This window comes from Ictalurus punctatus, chromosome 27 (assembly GCF_001660625.3).
Source record: "Ictalurus punctatus breed USDA103 chromosome 27, Coco_2.0, whole genome shotgun sequence".
Lineage (NCBI taxonomy): Eukaryota > Metazoa > Chordata > Actinopteri > Siluriformes > Ictaluridae > Ictalurus > Ictalurus punctatus.
Window position 1 is genome coordinate 12,077,813 of NC_030442.2, and position 17,188 is coordinate 12,095,000.

Genomic DNA, 17,188 nt, shown 5'->3' on the forward strand with positions numbered 1-17,188 from the left:
TGTGTTGTAGTCAGAGCTGTACTTAATGCCATTTGACGTAATAAAATGTTAAAAATCTGGAAGTGATGTGTCCCTAGTTTGTCCCTTATTTCAGAAACATTACACTATCTATATTAGAAGGTTCCTTATTTTGGATAAATATTTAAAATAATGTGATGTTCATGGAAAAGGTCCTCCCAGTATTCTGTTCACCTGGTAACGGTGCCATGAAAGTTTGATGTAATGTTCTGATAAAACAGTGAACAATTAAAAGGTTTTTAATCCTCTGAATATTCATCGTAAGCCCGTGATCTAAGCATGGTCTTGCTCTTGGTTCAGTTGTTATCACAAACATGGCAGTCAGAGCTACCTCTCTTTAAGCGAACTTTGTACTTGAAATGGTGTGTGGGCAATCGAGAGGGGGGGAGGGGGGGACACACTGGTATTCAAAACACAACCCCCCAACACTGATCTCCTGAGTTTATTGCATTTCTTTCTCCTCGACCTTTTTGCTCCCAGAAGGAGCAAAGTTAATATCTGTGTGTCTTTGTCCTCAGCTCGACTCCCTTTAACAGCCTCAGGTCAGGTGTAGAGTAAACAAATTCTCCTATCGTTTTTTTTTTTTTTTTTTTTTTAAATATGAAGTTCCAGGACTTTATTCCTGTTTGTTATTCCAGATCATTCCTTCTTCAGATATCCTCTGTGTAAGATTGCTAAATCACCGCATGTGGAAAGTGGAAAGCGTACGGAGGGACAGGAGCTTGGAATCGATATTTCATTAGTGAACAAAAAGGAACGTGGAAGTATTTAGGCCAAGCATAACGTCTGAGATGGAAAGCTTGTGGTTATGATGTTGCTGTCGCAGGTAACCTCAAAAACTAGAAGCGCAATATTAATCTAGTGGACCCTTTAAAAGATCCGAAGAGGTGGTGTGACGTTTGTGTCTCTAACTGTGTTTAGAATTTCATTCTTCAAATCCATGGCTTACGCAGGAATTTTCCCGGCAAATGTTATATGTCGTATGAAGTTGGAGAGATTTTTGCTGACGTTTAATTCATTTGCAGTTCTTAGTCATTCTCGGATGTTTTCATTACTAATCTCCAGCATCTATGTTAAATTAGTTTAAAGTAAATTTAGACTGCACAAATGAAAACTAGAGGCTGCTGGAGCCTCCCCCAGACAACTGGGAGGGATGGATGGATGGATTTTTCATATTTCATGTTGCGCATAGCCTCATGAATTAATAAATATATAAATAAATAAATTCATTACACGAGTCATGGTTACTTTACTCAGTATTTTCAGGGATGGACAGATCATTAGCCTAGGCATCCAAGATAGTTTCTTTATCTTTAGACACAATATTGTGTTATTAGCATAAACCAGGATAAAAGTTTAAGTAAACATAATGATGTCAAAGCGTAGTATCGAAACATGGTGACGGTCTGAGATCATGGCTCCATCTGCCCACTCATATCTGTGTTGAGGAGCAACAGCTGCAGGAGAAGGTTTAAAGAGGTGCTTTTCAACGTCGTTGATTCATCTCGTATTCATCGGAAAACGGAAATGATTCAGTATATAATTCTGTAAGCGTATGGGTGGTTTCTGTTGTTCGTTTCATTGTGTAGACCGTGTCTGGGACTTTAAAGCTGTGTGTGTACTCGTTTGAACCACACATTGATGCATTTGCTGCTTTAGAGGAAATTATTTATTCTTTTGTTTTTGATTTATTTTGTTTTTGTTTTGTGGCCCTAAAAAGCAAGTGCCAAATAAAACACATTCCACACGTTTATCACAGCGCTTCGTCTTTTCTATCTCTCCCTCGCAGTCAGTTAGCTTTCTCTGTCTGGCCTACCCAGTCTCTCTCTCTCTCTCTCTCTCTGTCACCCCCTCCTTCTTTCTCTCTTGCTCTCTCTCTATCTCTCACACACACACACACACACACACACACACACACAATTCTGAGATGAGTGTGTGTGTCTCCTCACCAGATGTCCTTCTACCTGGCAGCGGTTTCTGTATTAATTTTCTGGGTTTAACCCTCACACTGATTTTCACTGGAAATCAAAAATCCATGATGTCTGCATTTAGATCTTCCACTCTGTCTTTTCTGAAACCCGTGACTATAAAGCCTCGATTTGCCCTGTTCCTCATCTGACGCTGAAATGAATCTGATCTGAGATCCATTGGTTTTCCTGCATGCAAAGGAAACAATCCTAATCTATGAAGAACACCAAGAGAACTGATGAACACTGATAGTGGCTGCTAACGATGTCTTCATAAACGTGTAGTCTTTCTTTTTCTCTGCTTTTCTTTTTGCACTTTCTCCTTCTTGCGTGCCGTTTTCTGTTATGTTTCTAAAATTCTTCGTTTTGTACCCTTCCTGAGGTGAAACTAGTCAGTAGTGTTTGTAGAAGACTTGTTAGACTGTCAGCTTTATTCGTTACAAGCGCTGGACCAATTAGCCCAATTAGCCTTCTCAAATCTTACGTTACAGCAATGTAAATACAGAATAATCTACTATCCAGTTCCGTTTTCTTTTACATAATTGGTGGGAAACTAATAGTTCAGATTGTACAGAGGGACGATCTGCAGGTTTGTTCAGTAACCTGATAGAAATGTACAGTAGACTGATCCATTGATTTCCTTTACAGCAGCTTTCTCAGTTTCTCAGGCAGTATCATGACAGGAAACACGATTTTGTGTTCCAGTGCTGCGTTTTGTTTATGATTTGATGCTCAGTGAATTCAGACAAAATTACACTGATTGCTACACATTGCTTCAGCATTTCTCTATGTTTTGAATACCGTGCCCAAAATAGTCTACAAAATCCCACATTTTTTTTTGTTACAATTTGTAAAAGAAAGCCATAAGAATTACCCCCATTACAGCACCAAGCTTTAGGCTGTCATCAATCACCATGGGCATAGTAGGCTTTCTTGCATGTAGTTTAGCGCTGTTGAATTCTTGATACTGATTGCTCAGAAGGTGTCGATTAATTCCCTGTAACAGCAGCTCTGACAGTAGCTGCAAAAATCCCAGATGTATATTAATGCACTAGTTACAGCGAAAGAGCTAATTCACAGGGAGCTGTAAAGCCGACACGCGATATATCTGACAACTACTAAAGGTGAAACTTTCTGTAAGGAGATGTTAATTTAACGTTTATGGAAGGAGTCTTCAGTGTTACTGCTTTGTAGCAGTCAGGATGAAGGAAATTGGGCTTTGCTTCTTAGTTTTTCAATAACATGACAAGATGCTGAAGGGAGAGAAGAAAGAAAGGCTGGTGAGAGAATTTATAGCTGTGCTATAAACACGTAAGTGATAACAGGACTATCTTGTTTCACAGATGTTCTTCCAGATTAAATGTAGCAATAAATGGACAAAAGTTGCATGCTTGTTAATCTTAAAAAAATAGTGTTTATCAAATTGCTCTGGTACAAGAGGGATAAAATATTCTGGGATGTGCTGTAATTGAAAAGAATCAATTTCAGGGTGGAAACAGTAACTTCACTTTGAGTCAGGCCATCTCTCTTCGAAATGTTGATCATTTTTCTATAACAGCATAACATAGTGTTTTATTCCTTACATAATAGCCTAAGTTGTGTGATATAAATTATTATAAATGTTAATAGTGTAACTTTTGTTTGCTGTCAGAGGCTTGAGAGTCCACTTTAAGGTGCTGCTCTTTTCACAGTAATTAACTCAGCAGCTTAGAATAGCTATGAAATGAGGTATGTTAGCTCAAGTAGCCGTCTTGATAGAAAGTCACGCTCTGAATCCAAAATCAGTCAATTTTTATTTTATAAATATATTTTTTAATATGTATTATTGTTCGGATGCCATTGCAAAAATTATACTAGGTACGACATACTATTTTCATCACCGTTTTAAATAAAATGTAAAAAAAAAACAAAAAAAAAAACTTCTGCTCTGGAGTAGTGATGTGTTTCATGTTTGCCTAGGAATGGATTGGATATACTGTTGACATCAAAACTCTGACCTGAAATATTCCTCTGATAAATTACAATTTCAAGCCCAAGACCATTTTTTTCAGCTCAAAATGATTAAAAATATCCCAGTCACAGGGGGATTCTGCTCAATATGGCAACACTGGACACATTGTTGGAGCTGATTGATTGCAGGGAAACAGCAGAGCAAATCATGTCTTTTTAAGCGATATTTGCAGTTCTCTTTATACAGGATTTGATATTTTCCATTTGATTTTGAAAACTGGAAACTGTCCATCAAAAAAGGTTGTTATTTTTAAAAGCCGAAATTAAAAAAACCTAATAAATAAAAAAAACCTGATAAAAACCCAAATTAATTTGGGTCATCCTTATATTGAAGGTTGTTTTCAAACATACTGCTTTAATTGACTCTAATCTTGCAGAATTATGTACAAACAGGCTGTCCTTTTCTGTTTTATTCACTTATTTTACAAACTAATATTTGAAATATTGTTATAACTATGAAAATGGGTTTTGTATTTCGAAATGTTGCTGCGAGTTTAAATGGAGCGTGTACGTGCGATTTTTTTCTCTCTCTCCCAACTATCCTGACACGCTGCACTAGTGTAGGAATTCAACAATAGAAACGGACAAATTTTCCTGTCCAGCTACCACCATAACAAACATAGTGTTGTGTATCAAATTGCATACTTATGTACTATTCTAGCCCATCATTACTTACTAGCAATAACCGGTTTTCTTTTTACTTTAATGAAGCCTTCAGATCTCGTGTAAGGTCTGTTCTGCGTTCCGGCCTTATGAATTTCTAGAAATAGTAAAGACTTTTCAGTGTAAGTTCGGAGTATGCGATTTGAGACACAGCTCGTGACACAGTGGAAAGCCCAGTCATGTCGACGGTGGAAAATCAGCGTGATTAACGTCAGTGTGAATGAAAGCAATAAATGTTTTACAGTTCGACTTGGAAACCTGATTGATACGGATGTTTTGGCATTCCAGATAGAACAAATATCTAGCTATCAGAGCATTCCGGCATGGATTGTATTCCTATAGCAACATGCCCATCGTGTTTTATTCCGTTTGTGTCATTCGAAGCGGGGTGTAACATCGGAAAGAGATCCATCCGTTCAAACACACCTCATGACTTTTTGAAAAGCTGTGTCAAGAAATGCCTGCTCACGTTCACCCTTCCCACTAGACCGGTAAGCCTGTGTAAAGAATATTTGGTTTTTAGTCACATGCAGTACACGTGTTACTGACACAAAATAACATATTCAAATGTTGCAGTTGTCCTAAATCTGGAAGTAAATTTTATTATAATTTTTTTTTTTATCATTGTCAAGGCTTGGGGTCTCTGAAAATTCATCATGTCTATTTGGGGATGTTTGCTCAAGCGGTTTGAGAACCTCTGATCTAACTGTTGCAAGTCACTTAAGGTTGCATCTGTCGTGATTATTAGACGTCACATCCTGACTTTTCCGGATTCTATTAACTTCTATGAATGCACGATTATAATAGCATAAGGCCGTAAGTCTGAACCATTGGAAAACGTAATCCAGCAATGATCTGGGTTTTATGCGTGAACAGGCTGAAGATTTGTGTATTGCGGCGCAGACGGGAAAGCGTTCTTAAAACTCTTACAGCCGTCAGAACCCACTAGAAACATCATCTCTTTCCTGCAGCAGTCATTACTGGCCATACGCTAATGTTAAACCTATAGTCATCAGCATCAGTCGTAAACTACAGTGAGCTTTAGCAGTCCAGCCTCTGGTGAGACAGATGTTATGCAGCTGCTGCCGAAAGTCTTTTCTTGTGTCGTACCAAGCTAGAAGTTGCATCATCAACTCTTTTAATTATTAAAATGTATTTATTTATTTTTTTTAAAGTATTCTCTAGGTTAACATTCTTTTGAAATGATGTGATTTATGGTATTGAAAATATACACTCCACTTTATTAGTAACACATGCGCACCTGCTTATTCATGCAGTTATCAAATCAGCCAATCATGTGGCAGCAGCGTAGCAGTGCATAACATCATGCAGATACAGGCCAGGAGCTTCAGTTAATGTTGTTGGTACCAGACAGGCTGATTTGAGTCTCTAGAGTTTGCACATAATGGGGGGGGGGGAAGTCCAGTGAGCAACAGTTGTGCAGATTGTTGAGTGGAGATTTGCCAGACTGGTTTGGGCTGACAGGAAGACTACAAAAACAAATAACCACTCTTTACAACCATGGCGACAGAAAAGCACCTCCGAACACACAACACGTCAAACCTTGAGGCAGATTTTCTACAACAGCGGAAGACTGATATGTGCATTTTGACTTAGAAGAGGTATTTTCTCTCACTGAAAAAGAAATTAGTTTTTCCTCAGGAGAAGTTTTTATTCTGTCAAATTATGTCTCAAGTGCTACAATTACTCGTGCTCAGGATTGGCTAGTAGTTGTTATCACTCTACACTCTTCAATTTTCGGTTCCTACTGAATTTTGAGCATTTTGTGCATCACATAATTCAAGGAAACACGTCGCTATGTTTAACCTGGCATCAGGTGGCACAGCCTGGTAACTAGTAAGGGACTGTCATAGAAGTACGCCTCATTAAATGCATGTTTAATGAATCTTTTAAATTGACATCTATTCCCATAACCCAACAATTTAACGCAGTTTGATTTTGTAAGTCTGTAGTTCACTATTTTTATAGGCTATATTCATATTTGGGTTAAAGTTGTTTGACAGGATTTATGTTTAATGTATGCGTAATGATAAACACTTTGAAGACGGACCCTTACTACTTTACAGCCAGAGATGTGTCAAAAAATTTGAAAGTAAGTAAACGCGTGAAGACACGAGTGTGTTCTTTTGATATTGTACATGTACGTTTTCGCTGGTTCTTCTTATACATTATTGGCATCGGAGCTGTGACAAATATCGAAAACCAGCCACAGTCATAAATTCAAGAACCTTTGATTTGAAACACAAAATCTAGTGATCTTAATTTCAGACTTAAATGTTAATATCAAGAAATATTTTCATGATGTTGTGATACAGAGCTATGAACTAGAGATACTTCCAGTAAATGGTTTTAAAATCATAATAATATATTATAATAATTATAATAATGTCTTGTGTGCGTCTGAATGCAGAGTGCAGGCCGGCAACAGCTAGATTTTCCTAGTTACATTGCATAACAAACCAAAAAAAGATCGACTGCTGTAATAGCAAGCATATGTACTTTATTAAATGTTTATTGGAGTAGTTTAGTCATCCCAAAATAAGTGAAACAAATCAAAATAGTCATAATGATTGTTTTTCATTTTTCATTGTATAAATAATTACATCTTTCTAAATACAGACAGAATGGGCCTTCTTGCTCCAGACATCTTTGTATAAATAATTACGCCTTTCCTAAGAGTATAAATCATTACATCCTTCCTAAGAATTTCCCTCAGAGACTCTAAGAGAGTGCTTTGGTTGGGTGGACAGAGCCACTTTAGCTCCCTGTGCACTTGCACATCTTTTCTTGTTTGCAAAAGCCATCAGTGAAGTTGTCGGTGTTTCTACGTGATTGAAAAGTGTTGTGTGACAGATATAAGTCGCTGTGTGTAAACATTGGCCCAGACGGAGATCCCCTTTCTGTTACTGGAAACCGGACTGAAACCATGCTCTTCACTCTGACGTGCTTTTGCTTCAGAAGTCTACTTTCATAAACTAGAACGCAAACCAGTTTCTCTTTCTTTGTCGTGTTGTCGGTGTAGCGTTTTACATTTGCATCTTTATTCATTTGGGTAGATTGTTTTGTTTAAAGCGAGATACTGTACAGGTGAAGCCGAATACAGTCCAAACGTAAAGGAGATGGAAAAAAATTCACCTGCTGACTTTGTTCTTACAGAAGTAACGGGCAATACAATGCAAAGTACCAGGTTTGTGATGACTGGAAATAGTAAGAGGAAGTACGGACAGATGCCATCTATTGCACTAGCCAGTCCCGACAGGATTTTGCGATCGCAGAAATGAACGCAAAATCGAGAAACTTCGCAATATTTGGAGGAGCTTGCAAGTTTTCAAAAATGACCACAGATTCTTTGCTGATTTGGGCCAAGACGTGTCATGTGACCTCATCACGACGTGCATTCAGCGAAAGCCCTCTTCAATTCACGTGTGTTGAACATGTGTATAGCTAAAAGGTTTCATTTCCCAACAAACATCACCGCGAAAGACTTTCGCCAAGTCAAGTAGTTTTCTGTTTAAAAATCGCACAAAAAAAGTTGTATTACAAATTTAAAAAAATAAATGAATAAAAAGCCGCAGCGAAATCTAGCATTTTTGGCAGGGACAATCACAAGGAAAAAAAACCTCTGCGAAATCCTGTTCAGGCTAGCTATCAGGCCGAACGATTTAAATGTCTGTTGGAAAACGTGGTGTCTGCAGCTGGAAGATCGACAAAAATAAATTGTGTTGTATCTCACATTGTGTCGTAATACGTGTTCACATTTTCGCCTATTTTGTATGCTATACAAACCATAATAACCTGCTGTCTGACTTCGGAGCAGAGCAGCAAGATGCGTCTTAGCTTCCCTTGTCGGTGCGAAACTAATACAGCAGTGCTAGCCTTCACTTGTAAACTTCTCTCACGAAACATGAGCAGGGGCTTAAATTAAGAAAAATGAAACACATGTCAGGGCTACTTCACTGTAAAAGAATTCATTAAGTATCGCTGCTGCTGTTCAGTACAGAGCACATGCCCACTTAGTTTATAGAATTTCACTACGTTAGCTTTATTACAGGTAATAACTCGTTAGGTTTATTTACAGTCCTGACATCAGTTCTCTAAACATGTTCAACTTAGAGACCATCAGCTGCAGCCGACTTGCAAACCGCTCCATTTATTTCTTTTTGTAATGACGTCAAGCGTACACCACACACGTTATGTATTTCTGGCCCCACCCTCCTTTTCCTCCACCCCTACGATACACAATCATATAGTAATATGTAACCCCGAGGAACACGGGTTAACCAAACAAATTAACCGCATGACAAAAGAAACACACCTAGAGAGGCATGTACATGCGTACGCACCCAGGATTGGCATTTTGTTGTGGTTTTCCTCAACCCTCTGATGTTCAGGTAGCAATTTGAAACACTGCTCTTACTTACTGAATTAAAAAGTTGTTAGTGTTTTTGTTTTTAACACTCAGGTTATATATATTTTTCACTTGTTCTATTAGAGTCACCTTTATATATAGAAGCAGTTGTTCGCCACGTATACACTACAGAGTAGTGAAATTCTTTTCTTCGCATATCCCAGCTTGTTAGGAAGCTGGGGTCAGAGCACAGGATCAGGCATGATACAGAACCCCTGGAGGAGAGAGGGTTAAGGGCCTTGCTCAAGGGCCCAACAGTAGCAGCATGGTGGTGCTGGGGCTTGAACCCCCGACCTTCCTATCAGTATCCAACCACTACTGCCCCCATCAGGGGGGTCTTCTGTAATGTCATATCAGATGTCTGTTGTCATTCGGTATTCTGTGTTTGATCAGAGATTTTGTGACAAGATCAAAAACAGGCAGGAAAACCAGCATGAAGGCCAAAAGAATACGTTTAGAACCATGACTGGACACGAGCGCCCGGGTGATATGACCATGCAGACGGATATCACTGATACACATAATCACGCTGATCACTGACAGATGATGCTCCCTTTCTGAGAAGCAGCAAGACTTGGTCGCAACGGGCACTGAGGTTTCAGTGAGCACAGTAAGGCGTGTACTAAACGCAGAAGGTTTCCATGCCAGAACTCCAAGACTTACACCACTACTGACCCAAAAGCACAAGAAATGTCGCTCAAAATCTTATAAATAAGCCACAGAAGTTTTGGGATGCTGTTCTGTGGAGCGATGAAACAAAACTGGAACTTTTCAGCACGATGGATCAGCGGTATGTCTGGAGGAAGAAGAATGAAGAAAGAACACTCTGTCCACAGTCAAGCACGGTGGTGGCTCGGTGATGCTCTGGGGCTGCTTTGCCTCCTCTGACACTGGAAACCTGCAGCGTGTGGAAGGCGAGACGGGTTCATTGAAGTATCAGGAAATCCTAGGAGAAAACGTCATGCCGTCTGTGAGGAACCTGAAGCTTGGGCATCATTGGACCTTCCAACAGGACAGTTATCCCAAGCATACCTCAAATTCCACCAAGGCTTTGTTGCAGAAGAAATCCTGGAAGATTCTACAGGGCCATCACAGTCACCTGACTTGAACCCCATCGAAAATCTCTGGTGGGATTTGAAGAAGGCGGTTGCAGCACGCAAACCCAAGAATATTACTGAACTGGAGGCCATTGCTCATGAGGAATGGGATAAGATTCCTCAGGAACGCTGCCAGAAGCTATGCATCTCGTTTGCAGCAGGTCATAACAGCAAAAGTGTGCACTAGTAAGTGTTAAAGATGCTTGCCATGAAGGGGTTGAATCATTGTGAGACTGGAGAAGTCATTATAAGTTGCATTTTCAGTTGAATTTGAGGAAACCACTTGAAGCATTCGCTGTGTTGAACTATTTCAATTACTTTTGTTTGTTTTGTTCATTTTAAACAGCTGAAGGTCTGTACATTTTGACAGTAAACTTGATTTGCAATGGGGGTTGAATAATTTTGATTGCAACTGTAGAAGGGAAAATAGATACATGCCGTTTCTTATCCTTCAAATAAGAGAAGTAATAACAGCTTACCAAAAAGCTTATATATATATATATATATATATATATATATATATATATATATATATATATATATATATATATATATATATATATATATATATTCATTAGATTAGTATTTTTATATATATATATATATATATATATATATATATATATATATATATATAAAAAATACTAATCTAATGATTAAACTAGATGTAATTGAATATGAGAGAAAAAACCCCAAGATATAGATATAAGATCATTATGCTAAATATACAAAATAAAAATGATTACTTAAATGACTTTCTTTCAACTTATTAATGATGGGCATTCTGCAAAACATATGATTTCTCCATGCTTTTCTGTGCTCAGGCCAGGTGTATCCAGCAGTCGCGTGCAGAGGGTCGTCTCTGATCAAACTGCATACTTCTGGATTTGCATATTTTTAAACCACGTATAGAATGAAGAAGCTTGTAAACTGTGTTTTATATTTGGTTTGCTTTCGAAACATGCAAGGGGCGAGAATGAGCGCAAGGTGGGGGGGGGGGGGACCAGCCTGATCAATGAGAAACAGGTTACCATGACAACCCTGCTGTAAGCAGACACACACATGGTGGGGGGGGATTGGAAATGTAAATGGTTACAGTGAATTTAGTTGCAAAAAAGATATCGTTGTAATTATTTTTGATGGTCTGTAACACAGCCGAATGGACGTTTGGTCTGCCCGGCCGTCACACGCCTGTGTTGTTCGTTACAGAAACCATTGTGAAGATGCTACACTCTGGATTAATTTGAGTACTTATAATTTGCAACAGCAGGACTAGCTCTAAAAATGATTTCATGAATAAATCAGATTTGCTCTGCTATGTGAATATCAGCTGAGGATTCACAGAGTTGCTGCTGAAAGCTTGAGAGAGACTGTTCAGTGTTCTGATATGTGTTAAATGATAAGTTTTAGGAGAGAGGTTTTATTCTTCCTCACTTGTAAGTCACTTTGGATGAAAGTGTTTGACAAATGAATAAATGTAAATGAATGCAAATCAGCCACTCTGGGGAAGCATGTGATGTGGCTTGTTGCATCCTGCTAGCAGGCTGCGTGTGTGTGTGGGTGTGTGTGTGTGTGTCCATGCCGCTTTCTGTGCCTGCAGGAGTGTGTTAGCCTGTGTTGTTGTTGTTATGTGAATGGTTTTGTTTTATATGCTGGATTCTGCTTTTACTCTGCTGAGGTGTGTGTGTGTGTGTGTGTATGTTTGTGTGCGCCTTTGATACTGTGTTAGAAAAGCACAATGCACCGAGGTATGTGAGTGTTGATCCATAGCCAGCGAGCTGCAGGAGAGAGTGGGGGAAGGGCGAGAGAGAGAGAGAGAGAGAGAGAAATCTAAGTGAGGGGATGTGTGTGTGTGTGTGTGTGTGTGTGTGTGTGTGTGTGAGAGAGAGAGAGAGAGTGCACAGCACAGAAATTGGAGAGAGAGGAAGAGAAAAGTGAGACACTGAATACACAGGAGAGAGAGACAGAAATCTAAGTGAGGGACTGTGAGAGAGAGAGAGCGAGAGATGAAGGTGGGGCTTGCACAATAAACACAGTCTGGGCTTGTGGCAAGAGAGAGAGAGAGAGTGCACAAGTGAGTGTACAGGAGAGAGAGAAATCTAAGTGAGGGAGTGTGTGTGAGAGAGAGAGAGCGAGAGCACACAAGTGAGTGTACAGGAGAGAGAGAAATCTAAGTGAGGGAGTGTGTGTGAGAGAGAGTGAGAGCGCACAAGTGAGTGTACAGGAGTGAGAAATCTAAGTGAGGGAGTGTGTGTGTGTGTGTGTGTGAGAGAGAGCGAGAGCGCACAAGTGAGTGTACAGGAGAGAGAAATCTAAGTGAGGGAGTGTGTGAGAGAGAGGGAGAGAGCTGAAGGTGGGGCTTGCACAATAAACACAGTCTGGGCTTGTGGCGAGAGAGAGATAGGGAGAGGTAAATTAAGACTGTGTGCTAGTGCACGTGGGGGAGGGACTTGTGTGTGTGTGTGTGTGTGTGTGTGTGTGTGAGTGTGAGAGAATGTTCTCATGTGTTTGTGTGCACACATGCTTCAGCCACAGTAAAAAGCATCCTGTAAAGTTGGTATGTGTTTTTATAGTAAAGTGATGATGGAGCCATGGTTAGAGTTTCTGACACACACACACACACACACACACACACACACCTAGTCTCTGCCTTAATCCTGTATTGTTTCTCCTGACTCTCATCATTTGAGATTACATTTCAAAAGATGGTCCAGATTACACACATATAGATTACAGCCTCAGTGGTACAGACTTTGGGACATCAATTAGTCATGGGATGTAGATTTCATTCTCTGTGACGCACACAGTACTGTGCAAAGGTTTTTTAGTTTTAGTATGAAAAGAAATGCTGTAGAGCGAAGATGGCATCAAAATAATGAAATGAAATGTTCCTGCATTAAAAAACCAAAATACGTTTTATTGAGCATCTTGCAGAACCAGCCACGGTTCTTCTGGAGACTTTGGCTGTCGCTCTCGCTTCTTATTTTTACAACAAAACCCAGCAGCCTTCGTTTTGTTTTTGTTTTTTTTGTCTGAAAAGTGTCTCTTTCTTTACTGACGTACAAACATTTTCCTGTGACATTTAACTTTGTGCTAGAAAACTAATGTTTGGGAATCGAACATGTTTTTGTACTGACTTTTAAATTTTAAAAAATCTATAAAAAAAAGTTTGTACTAAAAAAAAAAACAAAAAATAGGGTGGCTAAAACTTTTGCACAGTACTGTATCTTAGAACAGACCTAAGCGTCTACCAGTAAACATTTCCAGCAGTGTGAGTGTAAGTATTTTGATGTGTTCTGCAATGCAGCATGCATAGATACACACGTCCTCGCACATTCAACCTGGGAATGATCTCTGCCTCAATACCTGGAGTCTGCAGCATTTTTTTTTTGTAAGACATGATGTCATCACATACGTAGTACATGACACTTTATTTCAGCTCAGCAGTAGACATTGAGTGTGTATATGCCAACAGTGCCTTTTTAAATCCCATTCTGCCAAATATTCATGCTAATTCCCATATAGTAGCTGATTCTCCCCTATGACATGCCGCCAATATGAGAGGGTAAGGATATTTTTGGACTGCAACTTATTCAGTATCATAGGGCAGCTGAACCTGGTTGCAACTCTACAAAGCTTAACAGAGTCACGTTGACGGACAAAATACTGGCAGATCATCTCCAGCTTGCTTTAACCCACAACCCTGGGACCCCTGCATGTGTGAAAGGCGGATGAGGCATTTGATAAATGTTTGTGTATGCTATAAAAATTAATACGCTGCTTCCACCGCTTTTACCACCAAACTGCATCATACAGCGTTCAGTAGTACACTATACGGCCAAAGGTTTGTGGACATCTGACCATCACACCCATATGTGGGCCTTCACTAAACTGTTCCCGTAAAGCTGGAAGCACAGAATTGTATTGGATATTTCAACTCAAATGTCCTGCACAGAACCCTGACTTCAAGCCCACTGAACACCTTTGGATGAACTGGAACGCTGACTGCATGCCCAGACCTCCTCAACTGACATCAGTGTCTGTCCTCACTAATGCTCTTATGGCTGAATGGGAAAATCCCCACAGCCACTACTGGAAAGCCTTCCCAAAATAGTGGAGGTTATAATAACAGCAAAGGGGGACTAAATCTGGAATGGGATTCTCAACAAGCACGTACGGGTGTGGTGATGGTCAGGTGTCCACAAACTTTTGGCCTCATAATGGATATCAAAACTGCTATCTTTAATATTATTTGGATGTGAGAAGATTTCAGGACGGGTTCTGTTGAGTAATCTTGCTGGAGGACATCTGTCGTAATTATGATCAGTTCACACGGGAATAGTGATTGCTGTCTAAGTCACACAGAGGGATGTGACCTTTATTATAAGTGCTTGTTTTAGGGCTCATGGTTGCACAAGTCGTCAAGTACCTCACTTTGCAGAACCTTTATCATTAGTAGGTGACGTTTTAATGTATTTTTAATAGTGGGTTTCCTTGAATATAATTCAACTGAAAAAAAATATATGTAAAATAAATTAAACAAAGCTAGCGGAGCATGTCACGTGACTCACATCGGCGAATCACATCACCAGAAATTAACTTTTTAAACTTCCTTATCCAGTGAAATTCTGTCTCCTGGCTTAGACCAGCTTGTAGTTTCTGCATGAACTCTAGAAAGGAAATGACCGTGTTCAGACCAGCTGTCATGCTGCTAGAGGAAATGAGCCCGATGATACCAAACGTTATTTTTTTTTTTGTTCCACATCGGACTCCTTGAAACCAGATTGTTTCCAAACGGCTGAAACGGTTTTATCTTTCTTGTCGACCAAACGCTCTCTTTCTGTCATCTTGGCTCGAGCTGAGCTAAAAATGCCGCAGCCTGGCGGGGAGCGAGTTTGGCCTTTTAGAGAGGGGCGAAAGCGCACTGCTGTAAAGAAAAAAATGGCCTGCGGTTTTTAAAAAGACAAAATGAGAACATTGCGAAACGGAATGTGCACAGTAATTGTTTTATCTCGATTATTTTGTTTTCAGAATCGCCGGAGGCGAATTCATAATCAAAATAGAAATGGAAAATTCGATTAATCGCACAGCCCTAATGCTAGGATCTCAATAACTTGCCTAAACCCCCATAAGTCCTTTTAAACATCATCTGTATTTTATTGTTATGTATTTCAAAATCGGTCAGTTCTTGGTTTCAGAGACGAAAGAAGGACTGAGCACTTCTTGGCGTTTCCTTATACTGAAGAAATAGCATCAAACTCCTTTTTCCAAAGTAAATCGATGGAATCTTTACTAACATATTAATTCGGACAGGATATATATTACTGTGTATTTCTACTGGACATTTTATAGAAGGTACAATATGGTGTAATCTTTCCAGCCCCAAAAAAAAAGACTGAAATGATGGATTCAGACTTGCAGTAAAATCCCAGAGACACTTAATAATCACATTACCCCATCTCTCTATGTAAAAGGAATCCAGTCTGAATAGGGCTATTATCAGGACTACTATTTCACTATGAATCTGTTTAAATGCTTGAAATGTAAAGAGTATGATCACTGATTTGGTTACAGAAACATAGCTACAACAGAGGAACAGAGAGTTTAAAAAAAAAAAAAATAAATAAATAAAAAAAGGTTTTGCTTGCTAACTTTTCCTGGAATGATTGACTGAGCCGCCAGTCCTGTAGCTCTGATTTCAACATGTGCGAACAGTACTGACTCACATGATGAGCATGATGAAGGCTGACTGCTCATGACAGAAACTATGGTTGATGGTCTGACAGTCAACAGGCGGATTGATGTCTCAGGGCATTTGGATTTAAAAAAAATGTATAGTAAATAGAGCAGCTTGTGTAGAATTCACAGCATCACCCAACCAGGCGAATTCCCTCAGCCAATACACTTGCATTTCATATCGAAGATGTGTTTTACTGATAAGACAAATCTCAGAATGTAATAGTAATTGATCTTAAATATTACCTGTAAAACGCTCATCAACGTCATCCATTACTGCTTTGGTTACCAATGATCAAGTTTGATCGAAAACTTGTGTGGGGTTGGGGGGGGGGGTTCCTGTCAGCTTTGCGAGTAATTGCAGGTTTTCAGATGGAGGGAAAAAAAAAAAGTCCAGACATGAAAATCTCACCAGGCAAGATGGTGGTTTTAAAGTACCTCGCATGCCAGGATTGTGCTCATTTATATGCACTTCCTCCATAGGCACCGTTGCTAGATCTAATAAATGTAAATTTCCTTGTAGCAAATGTTAATTAGGCCTAGTAGCAGTGTAGTGTGTCGAGAATCACATTTTAAAGGAACAGTCTGCTTTGGACTTGATCTTGTTGATGTGATTTGATTAGGCTGTCCTTGAAATCTGGGTGACTTGTTCACGTGTAATTCATTTATTTATTTATTTTTTTTGCTAGACCACATGTCCCAGGTCAGAAAAGGACATGCTTTTGAGGACAACGGTGTATTTATTTGGGTTTGAGGGAACTAACGGAGGTCAAACTGTAATTTCTGAAGAGAAACGTGACCTCACCCTGTCACCCGGAGCACCGACACACCCATCCTGAAACGTTTACCTCAGCGGGTTTGAGCCAGCGTAGACCTCCGAGACCAAGCGTCACGTCAGGCTCATGAGGTCACAGGTGTGATTCACACACACTTCTTACATACCAAGAAGTTACAGACTGCCTTCGTGTTCGACATGCAGTTCTACTTGCCAGGACATACTCTTATAAGAGGTTGTAAGATGTTAAACGGGGATAAAACTGCAAAAGTGAAAGGTTTATCCATGTGTAGCATGAGCACAAGGTATGATGTGATGGCTGTCGATGTCGCTTAATCAATATTCATCTTGAATGCTCATTAACACATGATATATGACAGCGCTATCGGAAGGTATTGATTAATGTTCTGTAACAGCAGCTCGGACAGTAGTGCCAGCTGAAAGGTAAATCATAGGTTTACAGATATCTAACGTCTACACGCCGCGGTTAGAA

General features: G+C 39.6%; 1 protein-coding gene across 2 annotated transcripts in view; it reads left to right on the forward strand.

The window, feature by feature from the left end:
- The window catches only part of pias1a (protein inhibitor of activated STAT, 1a), a 54,974-nt gene that overhangs the window by 3,031 nt on the left and 34,755 nt on the right, over nucleotides 1-17,188 (forward strand). Inside the window, exon 1 of one of the 2 annotated variants that reach the window (XM_017459214.3) lies at nucleotides 16,264-16,834. The exons of the other annotated variant lie outside the window; for it this stretch is intronic. Within the exon in view, the coding sequence (XP_017314703.1) occupies nucleotides 16,823-16,834 (12 nt within the window). The 5' untranslated portion in view covers nucleotides 16,264-16,822. Of the gene's footprint in view, nucleotides 1-16,263; nucleotides 16,835-17,188 lie in introns of those variants that run through there. 2 annotated transcript variants of the gene reach the window in all.